Source organism: Bos mutus, chromosome 25 (assembly GCF_027580195.1).
Source record: "Bos mutus isolate GX-2022 chromosome 25, NWIPB_WYAK_1.1, whole genome shotgun sequence".
In the NCBI taxonomy this organism is placed as follows: Eukaryota; Metazoa; Chordata; class Mammalia; order Artiodactyla; family Bovidae; genus Bos; species Bos mutus.
In genome coordinates, this window is record NC_091641.1 from 23,823,578 (window position 1) to 23,840,888 (window position 17,311).

At 40.6% G+C, this 17,311-nt stretch overlaps 1 protein-coding gene across 1 annotated transcript in view; it reads right to left on the reverse strand.

Moving 5' to 3' along the window:
* Window positions 1-17,311, reverse strand: part of LOC102271620 (acyl-coenzyme A synthetase ACSM2B, mitochondrial) — a 46,274-nt gene that overhangs the window by 16,229 nt on the left and 12,734 nt on the right. The window contains exons 6-12 of the mRNA XM_070362576.1: window positions 13,522-13,601; window positions 13,184-13,307; window positions 11,252-11,332; window positions 10,035-10,136; window positions 8,426-8,553; window positions 8,204-8,303; window positions 7,087-7,206 (exon numbers count right to left, since the gene is read on the reverse strand). Of these exons, the coding sequence (XP_070218677.1) occupies window positions 7,087-7,206; window positions 8,204-8,303; window positions 8,426-8,553; window positions 10,035-10,136; window positions 11,252-11,332; window positions 13,184-13,307; window positions 13,522-13,601 (735 nt within the window). The remainder of the gene's footprint in view (window positions 1-7,086; window positions 7,207-8,203; window positions 8,304-8,425; window positions 8,554-10,034; window positions 10,137-11,251; window positions 11,333-13,183; window positions 13,308-13,521; window positions 13,602-17,311) is intronic.

Below are 17,311 nucleotides of genomic sequence, written 5' to 3' on the forward strand. Positions count from 1 at the left end.
ACAGGAGGAAAAACTATTAAAAATTTCAACATATGGAGGCTGAACAACAAGCTGCTGAATAACCAACAAATCACAGAAGAAATAAAAAAAGAAATCAAAATATGCATAGAAATGAATGAAAATGAAAACACAACAACCCAAAACCTATGGGACACTGTAAAAGTGACACTAAAGGAAAGGTTCATAGCAATACAGGCTTACCTCAAGAAACAAGAAAAAAGTCAAATAAATAACCTAACTCTACACCTAAAGCAATTAGAAAAGGAAGAAATGAAGAACCCCAGGGTTAGTTCAGTTCAGTTCATTCGCTCAGTTGTGTCCAACTCTTTGCGACTTCACGAACCACAATACTCAAGGCATCCCTGTCCATCACCAACTCCCAGAGTCCACCCAAACCCATGTCCATTGTATCAGTGATGCCATCCAACCATCTCATCCTCTGTTGTCCCTTTCTCCTCCTGCCCTCAATCTTTCCCATCATCGGGGTCTTTTAAAATGAGTCAGCTCTCTGCATCAAGTGTCCAAAGTATTGGAGTTTCAGCTTCAACATCAGTCCCTCCAATGAACACCCAGGAATGATTTCCTTTTGGATGGACTGGTTGGATTAGTAGAAGGAAAGAAATCTTAAAATTAGGGCAGAAATAAATGCAAAAGAAACAAAAGAGACCATAGCAAAAATCAACAAAGCTAAAAGCTGGTTCCTTGAGAAGATAAATAAAATTGACAAACCATTAGCCAGACTCATCAAGAAACAGAGAAGAATGAAATCAACAAAATTAGAAATGAAAATTGGGAGATCACAACAGACAACACAGAAATACATAGGATCATAAGAGACTACTATCAGCAACTATATGCCAATAAAATGCACAACTTGGAAGAAATGGACAAATTCTTAGAAAAGTACAACTTTCCAAAACTGAATGAAGAAGAAATAGAAAATCATAACAGACACATCACAAGCACAGAAATTGAAACTGTAATCAGAAATCTTCCAGCAAACAAAAGCCCAGGACCAAACAGCTTCACAGCTGAATTCCACCAAAAATTTAGAGAAGGGCTAACACCTATCCTACTCAAACTCTTCCAGGAAATTGCAGAGGAAGATAAACTTCCAAACTCAGTCTATGAGACCACCATCACCCTAATACCAAAACCAGACAAAGATGCCACAAAAATAGAAAACTACAGGCCAATATCACTGATGAACATAGATGCAAAAATCCTTAACAAAATTCTAGCAAACAGAATCCAACAACAGTTTAAAAAGATCATACATCATGTCCAAGTGGGCTTTATCCCAGGGATGCAAGGATTCTTCAATATCCACAAATCAATCAACACAGTACACCACACTAACAAATTGAAAGATAAAAACCATATGATTATCTCAATTGATGCAGAGAAAGCCTTTGACAAAATTCAATATCCATTTATGATTAAAACAACAACAACAACAACAACAACAACAACAACAACAACAACCCGGAAAGCAGGAATAGAAGGAACTTACCTCAACATAATAAAAGCTATATATGACAAAACCACAGCAAACATTATCCTCAATGGTGAAAAATTGAAAGCATTTCCCCTAAAGCCAGGAATAAGACAAGGGTACCCACTCTCACTACTACTATTCAACATAGTTTTGGAAGTTTTGGCCACAGCAATCAGAGCAGAAAAAGAAATAAAAGGAATCCAGATTGGAAAAGAAGAAGTAAAACTTTCACTGTTTGCAGATGACATGATCCTCTACATAGAAAACCCTAAAGACTCCACCAGAAAATTACTAGAGCTAATCAATGAATATAGTAAAGTTGCAGGATATAAAATTAACACATAGAAATCCCTTCCATTTATACACTAACAATGAGAAAACAGAAAGAGAAATTAAGGAAACAATCCCATTCACCATTGCAATGAAAAGAATAAAATACTTAGGAATATATCTACCTAAAGAAACAAAAGACCTATATATAGAAACTATAAAACACTGGTGAAAGAAAACAAGACACAAATAGATGGAGAAATATATCATGTTCATGGATTGAAAGAATCAATATAATGAAAATGAGTATACTACCCAAAGCAATCTATAGATTCAATACAATCCCTATCAAGCTACCAGCAGTATTTTTCACAGAACTAGAAAAATAATTTCAAAATTTGTATGGAAATACAAAAAATCTTGAATAGCCAAAGCAATCTTGAGAAAGAAGAATGGAACTGGAGAAATCAACCTGCCTGACTTCAGGCTCTACTACAAAGTTACAGTCATCAAGACAGTATGGTACTGGCACAAAGACAGAAATATAGATCAATGGAACAAAGTAGAAAGCCCAGAGATAAATCCACGCACCTATGGACACCTTATCTATGACAAAGGAGGCAAGAATATACAATGGAGAAAAGACTATCTCTTTAACAAGTGGTGCTGGGAAAACTGGTCAAGCACTTGTAAAAGAATGAAACTAAAACACTTTCTAACACCATACACAAAAATAAACTCAAAATGGATTAAAGATATAAACAAAAGACCAGAAACTATAAAACTCCTAGAGGAAAACATAGGCAAAACACTCTCCGACATACACCACAGCAGGATCCTCTCTGACCCACCTCCCAGAATATTGGAAGTAAAAGCAAAAATAAACAAGTGGGGCCTAATTAAACTTAAAAGCTTTTGCACAACAAAGGAAACTATAAGCAAGGTGAAAAGACAGACTTCAGAATGGGAGAAAATAATAGCAAATGAAGCAACTGACAAAGAATTAATCTCAAAAATATACAAGCAATTCCTGCAGCTCAATTCTAGAAAAATAAACGACCCAATCAAAAAATGGGCCAAAGAACTAAACAGACATTTCTCCAAAGAAGACATACAGATGGCTAACAACACATGAAAAGATGCTCAACCTCACTTATTATCAGAGAAATGCAAATCAAAACCACAGTGAGGTACCATTTCATGCCAGTCAGAATGGCTGCTATCTAAAAGTATACAAACAATAAATGCTGGATAGGGTGTGGAGATCTTCTTACACTGTTGGTGGGAATGCAAACTAGTACAGCCACTATGGAGAACAGTGTGGAGATTCCTTAAAAAACTGGAAATAGAACTGTCATACGACCTAGCAATCCCACTGCTGGACATACACACAGAGGAAACCAGAATTGAAAGAGAACATGTACCCCAATGCTCATCGCAGCACTGTTTATAATAGCCAGGACATGGAAGCAACCTAGATGTCCATCAGCAGACAATGGATAAGAAAGCTGTGGTACATATACACAATGGAGTATTACTCAGCCATTAAAAAGAATACATTTGAATCAGTTCTAATGAGGTAGATGAAACTGGAGCCTATTATACAGAGTGAAGTAAGCCAGAAAGAAAAACATCAATACAGTATACTAACGCATATATATGGAGTTTAGAAAGATGGTAAGAATAACCCTATATGTGAGACAGCAAAAGAGACACAGATGTATAGAACAGTCTTTTAAACTCTGTGAGAGAGGGAGAGGGTGGGATGATTTGGGAGAATGGCATTGAAACATGTATATTATCATATGTGTAATGGATCGCCAGTTCAGGTTCAATGCATGGGACAGGGTGCTCGGGGCTGGTACACTGGGATGACCCAGAGGGATGGGATGGGGAGGGAGGTGGGAGGGGGTTTCAGGATGGGGAACACATGTACACCCATGGCTGATTCATGGCAACATATGGCAAAACCACTACAATATTGTAAAGTAATTAGCCTCCAATTGAAATGAATAAATTTATAAAAATAAATAAATCCATATGTTATCAAGTTCATAGAAACTGAGGCTCATTTGAAATGATATGTCATCATCAAATATTTGGTGACAATCTTCTACCAGACCTGGTCCAAATATCTTGGGAAAGCTTTCTTATCAGATTGTCACAACTCAGCCAACGAAAAGACACTATACTTTGAACTTTCAGTTTCTCCCCTGGATACTCTGTTTACTATAGCCTTGCCAACTTCCCTTTCTTCTCTTCAAAAGAGACCTCCTTTCCTTACACATGGCTTGCCATAGTTCAAGACTCTGAATTTCAATCTTTGCTGCTGTCAAATAAACCCATTTTTGCTGGACAGTCTGGGGTAAAAAATGGGAAAAAGTAGAGATCTCTTCAAGAAAACCAGAGATGCCAAGGGAACATTTCTTGCCAGGGTTGACAAAATAAAGGACAGAAACAATATGGACCTAACAGAAGCAGAAGATATTAAGAAGAGGTGGCAAGAATACACAGAAGAACTATACAATAAAGATCTTCATGACCCAGATAGCCATGATGGTGTGATCACTCACCTAGAGCCAGAAATCCTGGAGTGTGAAGTCAAGTGGCCTTAGGAAGCATTAGTACAAACAAAGCTAGTGGAGGTGATGGAATTCCAGCCGAGCTATTTCAAATCTTAAAAGATGATGCTGTGAAAAGGCTGCACTCAATATTCCAGCAAATCAACACCTCAGCAGTAGCCACAGGACTGGAAAAGATCAGTTTTCATTCCAATCCCAAAGAAGGGCAATGCCAAGAAAAGGTCAAACTATCACATGATTGCTCTTATTTCTCATGCCAGGAGGGTAATGCTCAAAAGCCTTCAAGCTAGGCTTCAGCAGTACGTGAGCTGAGATGTTCCAGACGTATAAGTTAGGTTTAGTAAGGGCAGAAGAACCAGAGGTCAAATTGGCAACATCTGTTGGATCATAGAAAAAGCAAAAGAATTCTGGAAAAAATCTACTTCTGCTTCATTAACTACACTAAAGACTTCGACTGTGTAGATCACAAAAAACTCGAAAATCCTTAAAGAGACAGGAATACCAGACCACCCAACCTGCCTCCTGAGAAACCTGAATGTGGGTCAAGAAGCAACAGTTAGAACTGGACATGGAACAATGGACTGGTTCAAAATTGGAAAAGGAGTATGACAAGGCTGTGTATTGTCACCCTGTTTATTTCACTTATATGCAAAGTACATCATGTGAAATGCTGAGCTGGATGAAGCTCAAGCTGGAATCAAGATTGCCAGGAGAAATATCAATAATCTCAGATATGCAGATGACACCACCATAATGGCAGAAAGCAAAGAGGAACTAAGAGCCTCTTGATGAAGGTGGAAGAGGAGAGTGAAAAAGCTGGCTTAAAACTCAACATTCAAAAAACAAAGATCATGGTATCTGGTCCCATCACTTCAGGGCAAATAGATGGAGGAAAAATGGAAACAGTAAGAGACTTTATTTACTTGGGCTCCAAAATCACTGCAGGTGGGGACCGCAGCCATGAAATTAAAAAAAACACTTGCTCCTTGGAAGAAAAGCTATAACAAACTTAGCCAGTGTCTTAAAAAGCAGAGACATCACTTTGCCCACAAAGGTCCATATAGTCAAAGCTATGATTTTTCCAGTAGTCATGTATGGATGTGAGAGTTGGACCATAAAGAAGGCTGAGTGAGTAAAAATTGAGGCTTTTGAATCGTGGTGCTAGAGAAGACTCTTAAGAGTCCCTTGGACAGCAAGGAGATCAAACCAGTCAATCCTAAAGGAAATAAATACTGAATATCCATTGGAAGGATTGATGCTGAAGCTAAAGTTCCAATGCTTTGCCCACTTGATGTGAAGACTCATTGGACTCATTGGAAAAGACCCTGATTCTGGGAAAGATTGAAGGCAATGGAGAAGGGGATATCAGAGGATGAGGTGGTTGGATGGCATCACTGACTCGATGGACATGAGTTCGAGCAAACTCTGGGAGATGGTGAAGGACAGGGAAGCCTGGTGTGCTGCAGTCCATGGGATCATAAAGAGTCGGACATGGCTGAGCAAATGAACAACAACAGCAAACACCTCTCTCTTCCCTTCTGTTTCCTTCCCCTTGTGTTGATCCCAAAGCACTCCCTAATAAACCTCGGCATGTTAAGTTCCTTCCCAGAGTTTGCCTCTCAGAAAACCCACCCATGATAATTAGCCTGTGTTGACAAAGCATCATTAAAAATCTGGGTTACCTAAGTATCTGACATGTGTAAAGCTTACCACTTAAAAAGTATAGTGTGTGTGTGTGTATGTGTGTCTACCCCAGACACAAAAATGTGTTTTTCATTTCCTCCAGCAAGCTTCTATCTTGTACCCACCTCCAAAACCTGGGATATCCATTTCTACATCAATCTCCATGCCTTAGTTTCTTGCCCCAGTGTAAAAATAGCTGAAAACAGGGAGAGTGTTTTTATGTTATTTGTTATTGTTCTATGTTATTTACCTTTTCTGGTAAGAGCAGTTCCTTTTTATTGTGGTGAGCTCACTGAGTCCGTGTCAGGGGTGTAGGGCAGCCCTCTCTCCCATCCTTCTTGTACTTGCTCAGGTCTGATTACATAACTCAGAACTGGCAAATCAGAGTGCCCATTCCTCTGGTTACAAAGATTGGTTTAATCATGGGTACATAACCTAAACTGGTTCAATGAGAATGAACTTGAAGACTTTTGCTGGTGCCTTTGAGGGGAAAGATGATTTTTTTTTTTTTTTTTTTACTGAGATTATCTAAGCTGCTAAAACTGTTTTTTTGGAGCTCCTGGGGACTATCTCACAGGGAGCACAATTCAAGAAATGAAGCCAATACAGAAAGAAGGAGAGTTAAGGGATGGAAAAAGACATCCCTGACCACACCATCTGAATGTTTGGTATCAGCCACAACAAAGCTTCCCCAACCTTGGACTTTACAACTGTGTGAGCAATACACTTCAGATTGAATTTCTGTCACTTGCAAATGAGAGAATCTTGAATAATATAGCAAGACCTCAATGCCAAGAGGGGGGATATGGGCCAGATATTGGCTAGAACTTGTTTCCATGGGCGAATCTGAGTTTCAGTTCAGAGTGAATTAAAGGCCAATTTTCAGGCATCTAGGCAGCTACTGGATTGTCCTTTTGGATTTTCTTGGTCATAATCAGGCAGAACTTTAGAGTAAAGTCTTGGTCCTCACCCTGAAAAAGAGAACTACAAGAGAAAAACCATATCTCCATCCCTGAGTAAAGGGGGAAGGACATGGGAATCCAGAGGCCTTACCTTCCTCGGGTACTTGTATGGTGCTGTCACCAGCTTCACATGCTGCTGCAGCTCCTTGGTGAGCTCTTCTGGGTCACGGGACAGAAAGTGTGGGGCCAAGACCACAAATGCCTTCACTACCTGCAGCAAGGATGAGGGCCCAGAGAAAGATCAGAGTGCATTGTCATGCCCTGGGATAATCAGTGTCAAGACTTCCACCACCGCCACCACCTTTATATCCCCTCATTTGCACCTCCAGATATCTGGGGCTAGGGAAAAGTAGGACCTGGGGACAATCATGGCCAAGATTCCAACTTTCTCTCAAGTTGTTTATTGATGAGCAGGTAGGACTGTAGATTGAGACCAGGATTACCTCATATCCCAGGGACAATAGAGTGTGATGGGAAAAAGTTAGTTAGAAGAGAGGAAAATAAAGGCTGGGAACAATAAACCTAAAAGATTTGTTTAACCTCTCCAAGCTAGTTTGCCAACCTATAAAATAGAGATCCAACTTCCATATTTAATTCATGGGAAATAAAAGGAAATCATATACAGTATGGCTTAGCTCAGTGCTTGGCACCCAGGGTTTTGAGCCTATGATATTTCCCACACCTGCCAGGTGTATGATATTATCAATTTTCACCCTGGACATCAACCCACGTCTTTCCACCTTAAATTTTCCTTCACATACACAAGCTCTTCTAGATTTCATCTGGGCTTATTTCATTAACCTTGGCATTACAGGGGCCTTTCTTCCTCTCTTCCTCTCACTAAAAACCACATGCCTCAAAGACTCTATCTTGGCTTAAATTCCTCCTCTGTTCTAGTCAGGGAATAGATTCTGATTCAAATGCCAAACAGGATAGAATATCTGCAGCCCCAAAAGACAGACTTTGTGTAGTACTTATTACAGGTCAGACTTTGTTTCAAGCACATTACAAATATTAACACATTTAATCCTCACAACAGCTTTGCATCTTGCATATGGTTAAACTGAGACAGAAAGGCTAAATAACTTGTCCAGGGACACACAGCTAGTAAGCAGCAGGGCTAAGGTTTGGGCCCAGACTGTCTAGCCCCAGAGTTCATACTCTTAACTACCATCTGTACACCCCCCAGGCCACAGTTCCCCCATCACCTCTCCTCGAATGGGGTCCGGGCTGCTTACTACAGCTGTCTCAACCACAGCAGGGTGCTCCGTTAGTGCATTCTCCACTTCTGAGGGCCCAATCCGGTACCTGCAGAAAAACCTGTCTTTCAGAGAAGACTGGACACTCAACCTCTAGCTCAGCTCAGAAGTCTAGAATCAGACAGAATAAAGAACTGGATTACCCTTTTCCTGCCCAGAAACCAAGCTTACCCACTGGAGTTAATGATATCATCTGTTCTTCCCATGAATCGGAAATATCCATCTTGATCCTTGATTGCCCGGTCTCCCAGGACCCAAAAATCCCCTCTGATGTTGGATTCTGTCTTCTCAAGATTGTCCTGGTGACCACAGAAAGACAGTCATTATGCCTGCAAAGCCTAAATCCTCTGCCCTGGGCCTGCCATCACCAGATGTGCAGATTGTTCACTTTACAACTTGAATTACTACACATGGTAGAACTTCCCTGAATAGGTGGAATTGGCACTTCCCCTTTTATTTATTCCACCCAGAGTCTCTCACTTACTCCTCTGGGGTCCAGTTTGATGGATAATATTAATGAATCCATTCGCCCATGCTCTCGGGCCTTTCCCCCATTGGATTCAACCTTTCCTTTACTGGTCAGCCTAACCCCTGCTCCACCCCATGACACTGTTCAAGGGCATCATGATTTATGAGACATTTTTCTTGGGTCCAGATTGTTAGATATGAAAGTTCTAGAGATACACCAGCAAGCTGTCTGAGGCTTGGGTCAATGTGCATATTTCTGTAATGGCTGAACCCCTCTGTTCAACTGAAGTGCCTGTTTATAAGCACAGAGAATGATTGAGGTTTGCCCCTTGTCAGAGGATCTCTATCTCTATATTTTGTTCAAGAGTAGGGGTGTGAGCTTTAGAGTAGATGCTCCATCTCTGGGTTAAAAGGTGGCATAAGGAATTCATACCCCTAGCTCCTTCATTTGGAAGTTAGGGGTATTGAAGATCTGAAAAAGCAAGAGGAATCTGAGGAAACTGAGGTGTGAGAGAGGAAACGGAGGTATGAGAGACCAGTAACTTGCCCAAGATCACACAGCAATTAGTAGAGCAGGATTTTAAACTCAAGTAATTTGGGCCCAAGGACTCAAGGGGTAATTGAAAGGATTAAACAAGTTTAAAGCATATAAACTGCTTTAGGAGAGTGCTTACCATGTGGTAAGCTTACAATAAATGGCAGCAACTGTAACTATTGGATTATTTACTTTATTCTTTAATCATCTTGGTGTCAGAGGTCCCAGCCCATTGTTCACTGTGGTGGACTTGAATGAGTCTTGTAAACTCTGACTTTACCATTCTCACCCATAGAGTGGGGCAGTTGGATCTGAGGGTCACCTATTTTTAATATTCCAAGATCTGAAGATAGGAATGCTTTTAACTTATGGTGAAGTCTTAGTGTAAAGCATCTTGCATGGCTCTAGAGGAGATCAGTGGCATAGAGCAGGGGCATGGTACTTGAGAGAGGGGGCAGTACTGCCCTTGGAAGAATGCTGCTCTATATTATTCAGGGGCAATAAACTTTCTGTCATAAAACAGCTCTTGGAAGTGGAAAAGGGTTACTGTGAGAAAGACAATTAATCAACTGGAATCTTAACCATAGGCTAAGAAAAGCAGGAGTGAATAACCAGGCTTTTTGCAAGGCAAAGTGCCCGTTCCTAGACACTTTTTTCCTTTGTCCCTTTGTCCCTATTTCTTACCAAAGCTTCTTGGGAGGTGGGAACTCCCCTCATGCCTCTCAGAACCCACTATTTCCACTAGGATACAGAGGGGGATGAGTAAGCTTTCCTCACCACATAGCCAGAAAAGATGCCTATAGGTCTGATGGGTTTGACTCGAATGCCCACATCTCCTTCTGTGCCAGGTGGCAGGACATTGCCCTTGTCATCTATTACCTGCAGAAAGAAGCAGATTGGAAGAATGGTCTGCATAACAGTAGACAGCTTGAATGGCAACATGAAAGAGCTGATCAAATAGAAGATCATCTTACTCTAGTGGTGACTGAAAAGAGTTGGAAACCAAGAGAAGCCAAGAGCTTTAAGTCCAAATTTTTAATCCATTTGTCTGAAATGGTTTAGGTGCAACCCCTTAGTGAGACTGGACCAGATGATCTTGGGAAGATACTTGTAGTTTTAGGAATTCATGAAGTATAATAGCACCCTATTATTTTTGAGGCTCACAGACTTGGACATCAGATAGATTAAAGTTCAAATTATGACTCTGATACTTTATTAGTTGACTTTGTGTTACCTAAGTTCTATGTCTCAGTGTCTTCATCTGTGAAACAGAGATAATAATAGCTTATTTCACCAAATTATGTGAGAATTAATTAATATACTAAAAATCAGTCTTCATAAATGATTATCATAGATATAAGGGATCAGGTAATTACACATAACACTGACTAGAATGTAAATTGTTATACTTTAAATACATATGCTTATATATATATATATATATAAACATAGACACATATAGATAAGTTCTATATCTTGGAATTTAGCCCAAAGAAATAATAAGGAATAGGAGCAAAATTTTAGCTATGGCATATTCATTGTAGTGTTGATTTTACTGATGAAAATTTTAGAAATCATCTATTAACTAACAAAAGGCATAAAGAGTGGTGGAACCATACTATCTATTGCTATGTAGTAATTAAAAATTCTGCTGTAGATAGGTATTAATTGACCTGAAAAGATGGCCACCCAAGATTACACAGTGATAAAATTAAGTTACAGAATTGTATGTCAAAATTCACCCCATTTTTGTTTTAAAATGTGTATATTTATATAATTAACTAGCTAACCAATTTTCCACCTATTCAAAGTGGTTTTTCCTGGATGATTAGAATATGAATAACTTCCTTTCTCCCCCATCCATCCCTCCTCCTACCCTCCTTTTTAAATATTATTTTAATATCTTTATTGTTTTTGTACAATGTAATAAGTAAATTGCTGAAAATAATATATATATATATATGTACCCTCACTCCTTAATACCCCTAACAAACCTGCACATCATAATGGGGAATTGCAGTTCCCAGGTACCCAGGTTTGATTTTCATTGTCTTGGAAACTCTGCAAGTGAGTCCCTGTGGAAAGTAGTAGACAGATTGGTAAAAAAGATTCAACAGAGCAGGTCCTGACACAGTCCTGTAGTTGGTTCATGTTTGGTAGCTCCCTCTCTCCTTTTTGCCTGGCTTGTTCCCTTTTCCTGGAACCTCCATCCTAGAGGTTTCACTAAAGTATTTGAAAAGCTTCTGATTGACCTTGCCCCAGGGAAGAGGAACTAACAACTCATAATTAAAGCATTGCAATCGCTTTAGAGGGGCCAAACTTTAATAAGGGACTATGGATACCAAAAGTCCTTTAATACAGTGTGGGATTAAATTCTCTCCCATAAGAAGGAGAGCGCTGTTTGAATCCTGAGATGAATTCTCCTATGGAGATCTTGGTGTCCAAAGGAGCATCCCTAGACATGGTCTCCTGTGAATGGCTAGAAGCCCAGCCGTAATTCCATTGTCCTCAGCCACACTTGCAATGTTCTTCCACATCACAGTGCTGCCATGAGCCCTCTCAGGAGCTCTAATGGGTCAGGGGACCAATTAACTATAAAAGGATGTGGATAGAAGAGTATAGAGGAGGAGGCAATAAGTACTGAGAGTCAAAGTAAGAACGCTGGGGAAAAGAGTTGGGGGGAGTATTCCCCAGGTTGTTTTGATAACATGAGTCCACATTGTGCTCAGTTCAGTTCAGTTCAGTTGCTCAGTCGTGTCTGGCTCTTTGCGACCCCATGAATTGCAGCACGCCAGGCTTCCCTGTCCGTCACCAACTCCCAGAGTTCACTCAGACTCACGTCCATCGAGTCGTGATGGACTCTAGCCATCTCATCCTCTGTCGTCCCCTTCTCCTCCTGCCCCCAATCCCTCCCAGCATCAGAGTCTTTTCCAATGAGTCAACTCTTTGCATGAGGTGGCCAAAGTACTGGAGTTTCAGCTTTAGCATCATTCCTTCCAAAGAACACCCAGGACTGATCTCCTTTAGAATGGACTGGTTGGATCTTCTTGCAGTCCAAGGGACTCTCAGGAGTCTTCTCCAACACCACAGTTCAAAAGCATCAATTCTTCGGCACTCAGCTTTCTTCACAGTCCAACTCTCACATGCATACATGACTACTGGAAAAACCATAGCCTTGACTAGATGGACCTTTGTTGGCAAAGTAATGTCTCTGCTCTTCAATATGCTATCTAGGTTGGTCATAGCTTTCCTTCCAAGGAGTAAACGTCTTTTAATTTCATGGCTGCAGTCACCATCTGCAGTGATTTTGAAGCCCAAAAAAATAAAGTCTGACACTGTTTCCCCTGTATCCCCATCTATTTCCCATGAAGTGATGGGACCAGATGCCATGATCTTAGTTTCAAGGGACCCCAAAAGTTCCAAGAAGATATCTCAGCAGATGAAGTGGTGGTGGTGGTGGTTGTGGGGGGGGGGTCTTAGTGGTTTCTCTTCTCCATCCCTTACTTCAATCTGAGCAGCTTGACATGTGCCCAACACATGTAATAAACTCAGATCTCTGGCAAAACATTCCCCCACTACAGAGGACTCTCCTGATGACACCACCTGAAATACTAGGCCATTATCCCACCTATCTTCACTTTATCTGCTTCACTTGTCTTTGTAGAACTTTTCACCATCTGGCATGTCATTTATTTGTTTATATGTTTCTCCCCCATGACGGCTAGAATGTAATCTCCATGAGAGCAGGATCTTTGTCTGTTTTAGTTCTGCTGAATTGCCAATATCTCCCCCATAGTAGGTCTTAATAAATATTTATATTTATTGAATAAGTATATGATAAGTGGTAACTCATATCTTTATTATCAAAGAGCCTTTGAAACCCACGAGTTTCACCAGCCCATGCTTTCCTAGAGCAAGTTTCCTACCGTTTCTGTCTGGCCATAGAATTCTAGGATGTCCAGTCCTGTTTGGGCCTTCCATTTTTCCAGAGTGTCTGGAAGGAGGGTCTCCCCACCACTGAAGCAACACTTTAGATGTGGGAACTTGTAACTGAGGAAGAGAAGAGAAATCAGTGTTCTCCTGGGCCTCTCTTGAACCAGACTCTGCTTAAGCCTAGAGCTGGATTCTAGGTGCTTTGACAATGAGGTTGACTTTATGGGGGCTATGCATGCTCAGAGGGCCACATAAATAAGCACATGTGTATGTCACAGAGGCAAGGTATGGCCAATAGACCAGAGGCTCTTAACCCCAAAATCCCCATCACCTGGAAAGGTCCTGTAGTAGCAACATCCGGTAAACAATGGGTGCGCCTACCATGTAGTTAATTGGATAGCTGGACAGAACCTGGAAGAAGAGAGTTGAACTTAATCAGTAGCACAGTGGTTATGGGTATGGGCTATGAAGCTGTAGACTTAAACCTTGGCTTCTTTACTGGGTCTACTTCAGGCCAAATGAGCCCAATTTTCATGAACCTTCAAACCAAAAATGACAGATGAATGATTGCAGTTTTTATTACAGAAAAACGTCGAGGACAGTTTGTTTTTTTTTTTCTTTTTGGTCAAATCAGGCTGCTTCTTCCTGCCAATTGACTGACTTGTCCCTATGAACTCACCTCTAGAATTACATAAACTTCCAGTCACCAATGGGAGATCAGCTGCTGTTGCAAACCAACCGTGTGGTCTTAACTGGTGGAGGTTAAGTCTTTAACCTCCTTAGACCAGTTTTACAATAGGTTAATGATCTCTGTTTGTTTCCAAGGCAAACCATTCAATATCACAGTAATCCATGTCTATGCCCTGATCAGTAATGCTGAAGAAGCTGAAGTTGAACATTTCTATGAAGACCTACAAGACCGTCCAGAGTTAACAACCCCAAAAGATGTCCTTTTCATTATAGGGGACTGGAATGCAAAAGTAGGAAGTCAAGAAACACCTGGAGTAACAGGCAAATTTGGCTTTGGAGTATAGAATGAAGCAAGGCAAAGGCTAATAGAGTGCTGCCAAGAGAACGCACTGGTCATAGCAAACACCCTTTTCCAACAACACAAGAGAAGACTCTACACATGGACATCACCAGATGGTCAACACTGAAATCAGATTGATTATATTCTTTGCAGCCAAAGATGGAGAAGCTCTATACAGTCAGCAAAAACAAGACAGGGAGCTGACTGTGGCTCAGATTATGAACTCCTTATTGTCAAATTCAGAATTAAAATGAAGAAAGTATGGAAAACCACTAGACCATTCAGGTATGGCCTAAATCAAATCCATTATACAGAGGAAGTGAGAAATAGATTTAAGTGACTAGATGTGATAGACAGAGTGCCTGATGAACTATGGACTGAGGTTCGTGACATTGTATAGAGACAGGGATCAAGACCATCCCCAGGAAAAAGAAATGTAAAAAAAGCAAAATGGCTGTCTGAGGAGGCCTTACAAATAGCTGTGAATAGAAAAGAAGCCAAAAGCAAAGAAGAAAAGGAAAGATATACCCATTTGAATGCAGAGTTCCAAAGAACAGCAAGGAGAGATAAGAAAGCCTTCCTCAGTGATCAGTGCAAAGAAATAGAAGAAAACAATAGAATGGGAAAGACTAGAGATCTCTTCAAGAAAATTGGAGATACCAAGGGAACATTTCATGCAAAAATGGGATCAATAAAGGACAGAAATGGTATGGACCTAACAGAAGCAGAAGAGATTAAGAAGAGGTGGCAAGAATACACAGAAGAACTGTACAAAAAAGGTCTTCAAAACCCAGATAATCATGATGGTGTGATCACTCACCTGGAGCCAGATATCCTGGAATGTGAAGTCAAGTGGGCCTTAGGAAACATCACTATGAACAAAGCTAGTGGATGTAATGGAATACCAGTTGAGCTATTTCAAATCCTGAAAGATGATGCTGTGAAAGTGCTGCACTCAATATGCCAGCAAATTTGGAAAACTCAGCAGTGGCCACAGGACTGAAAAAGTCAGTTTTCATACTAATCCCAAAGAAAGGCAATGCCAAAGAATACACAAGCTACTGCACAATTTCATTCATCTCACACACTAGTAAAGTAATGCTCAAAATTCTTCAAGCCAGGCTTCAACAATATGTGAACCATGAACTTCCAGATGCTCAAAGTGGTTTTAGAAAAGGCAGAGGAACCAGAGATGAAATTGCTAACATCCGCTGGATCGTCAAAAAAGCAAGAGAGTTCAGAAACTTCTGCTTTATTGATTATGCCAAAGTAGATTTATTGATCTACTTCTGCTTTATTGATTATGCCAAAGCCTTTGACTGAGTGGATCACAATAAACTGTGGAAAATTCTGAAACAGATGGGAATACCAGACCACATGACCTGCCTCTTGAGAAACCTATATGCAGGTCAGGAAGCAACAGTTAGAACTGGACATGGAACAACAGACTGGTTCCAAATAGGAAAAGGAGTACGTCGAGGCTATATATTGTCACCCTGCTTATTTAGCTTATATGCAGAGTACATCATGAGAAAGCCTGGGCTGGAAGAAGCACAAGATGGAATCAAGATTGCTGGGAGAAATATCAATAACCTCAGATATGCAGATGACACCACCCTTATGGCAGAAAGTGAAGAATTAAAGAGCCTCTTGATGAAAGTGAAATAAGAGTGAAAAAGTTGGCTTAAAGCTCAACATTCAGAAAAGTAAGATCATGGCATCTGGTCCCATCACTTCATGGCAAATAGATGGAAAAATAGTAGACACAGTCCCAGACTTTATTTTTCTGGGCTCCAAAATCACTGCAGATGGTGACTGCAGCCATGAAATTAAAAGATGCTTACTCCTTGGAAGAAAAGTTATGACCAATCTAGACAGCACATTAAAAAGCAGAGACATTACTTTGTCAACAAAGGTCCATCTAGTCAAAGCTATGGTTTCTCCAGTAGTCATGTTTGGATGTGAGAGTTGGACAATAAAGAAAGCTGAGCGTGAGGAATTGATGCTTTTGAACTGTGGTGTTGGAGAAGACTCTTGAGAGTTCCTTGAACTGCAGGGAGGTATAACCAGTCCATCCTAAAGGAGATCAGTCCAGGGTATTCATTGGAAGGACTGATGCTAAAGCTGAAACTCCAATACTTTGGACACCTGATGTGAAGAGCTGACTCATTTGAAAATACCCTGATGCTGGGAAAGATTGAGGGCAGGAGGAGAAGGGGACGACAGAGGATGAGATGGTTGGATGGCATCACCGACTCAATGGACATGAGTTTAAGTAATCTCTGGGAGTTGGTAACGGACAGGGAAGCCTGGCTTGCTGCAGTCAGTGTAGTCGCAAAGAGTCGGACACGACTGAACAACTAAACTGCACTGAATCCCAACCGTATTTTCCCCAAAATATTTTTGGGACATAATTCAGGTAGAAAGTGCTTTTAAAAGTTAAAAGCACCTATAGACTTTACAGAAGTGCTACAAAAAATAAGGTACTACTGAGTACTTGCCAGGCTCTGTGCTCTCTCATTTAATTCCCACTATAACCTGATGGAGTTTGTATTATCATCCCCATTTTACAGAGGGTTGAGCAACTTGCCCGAAGCCGCACAATCAGCAAATAGCAGCACTGTCATTTGCAGCCTATACTTTTTAGTAATACCACCTTCATGGACTTCCCTGGTGGCTTAATGGTAAAAAATCTACCTGCCAATGTAGGAGACACAGGTTTGATCCCTGGGTCTGGAAGATACCCTGAAGAAGGAAGTGTCAACCCACTCCAGAATTCTTGTCTGGGAAATCCCATGGACAGAGGACCCTGGTAGGCTAGAGTCCGTGGGGTTGGAAAAGAGTTAGACACAACGGAGAGACTAAACAACAGCAATAATATCACCTTCATTCCATGCTTTGCTTTGTACAGAATTTATTACAAAGAATGGTTTAGACAGAACATCTAAAAAAATCACTAATGTTAACACACCATGTAATTATTTCCTCTGAGTGCTTTTGACATACTGGTATAAGAGATGAAAATTATCTCACTTCCCTTATTGCCTTGCCTTACAGGAAGCTCAACATGCAATTATCTACTTATTTGCTT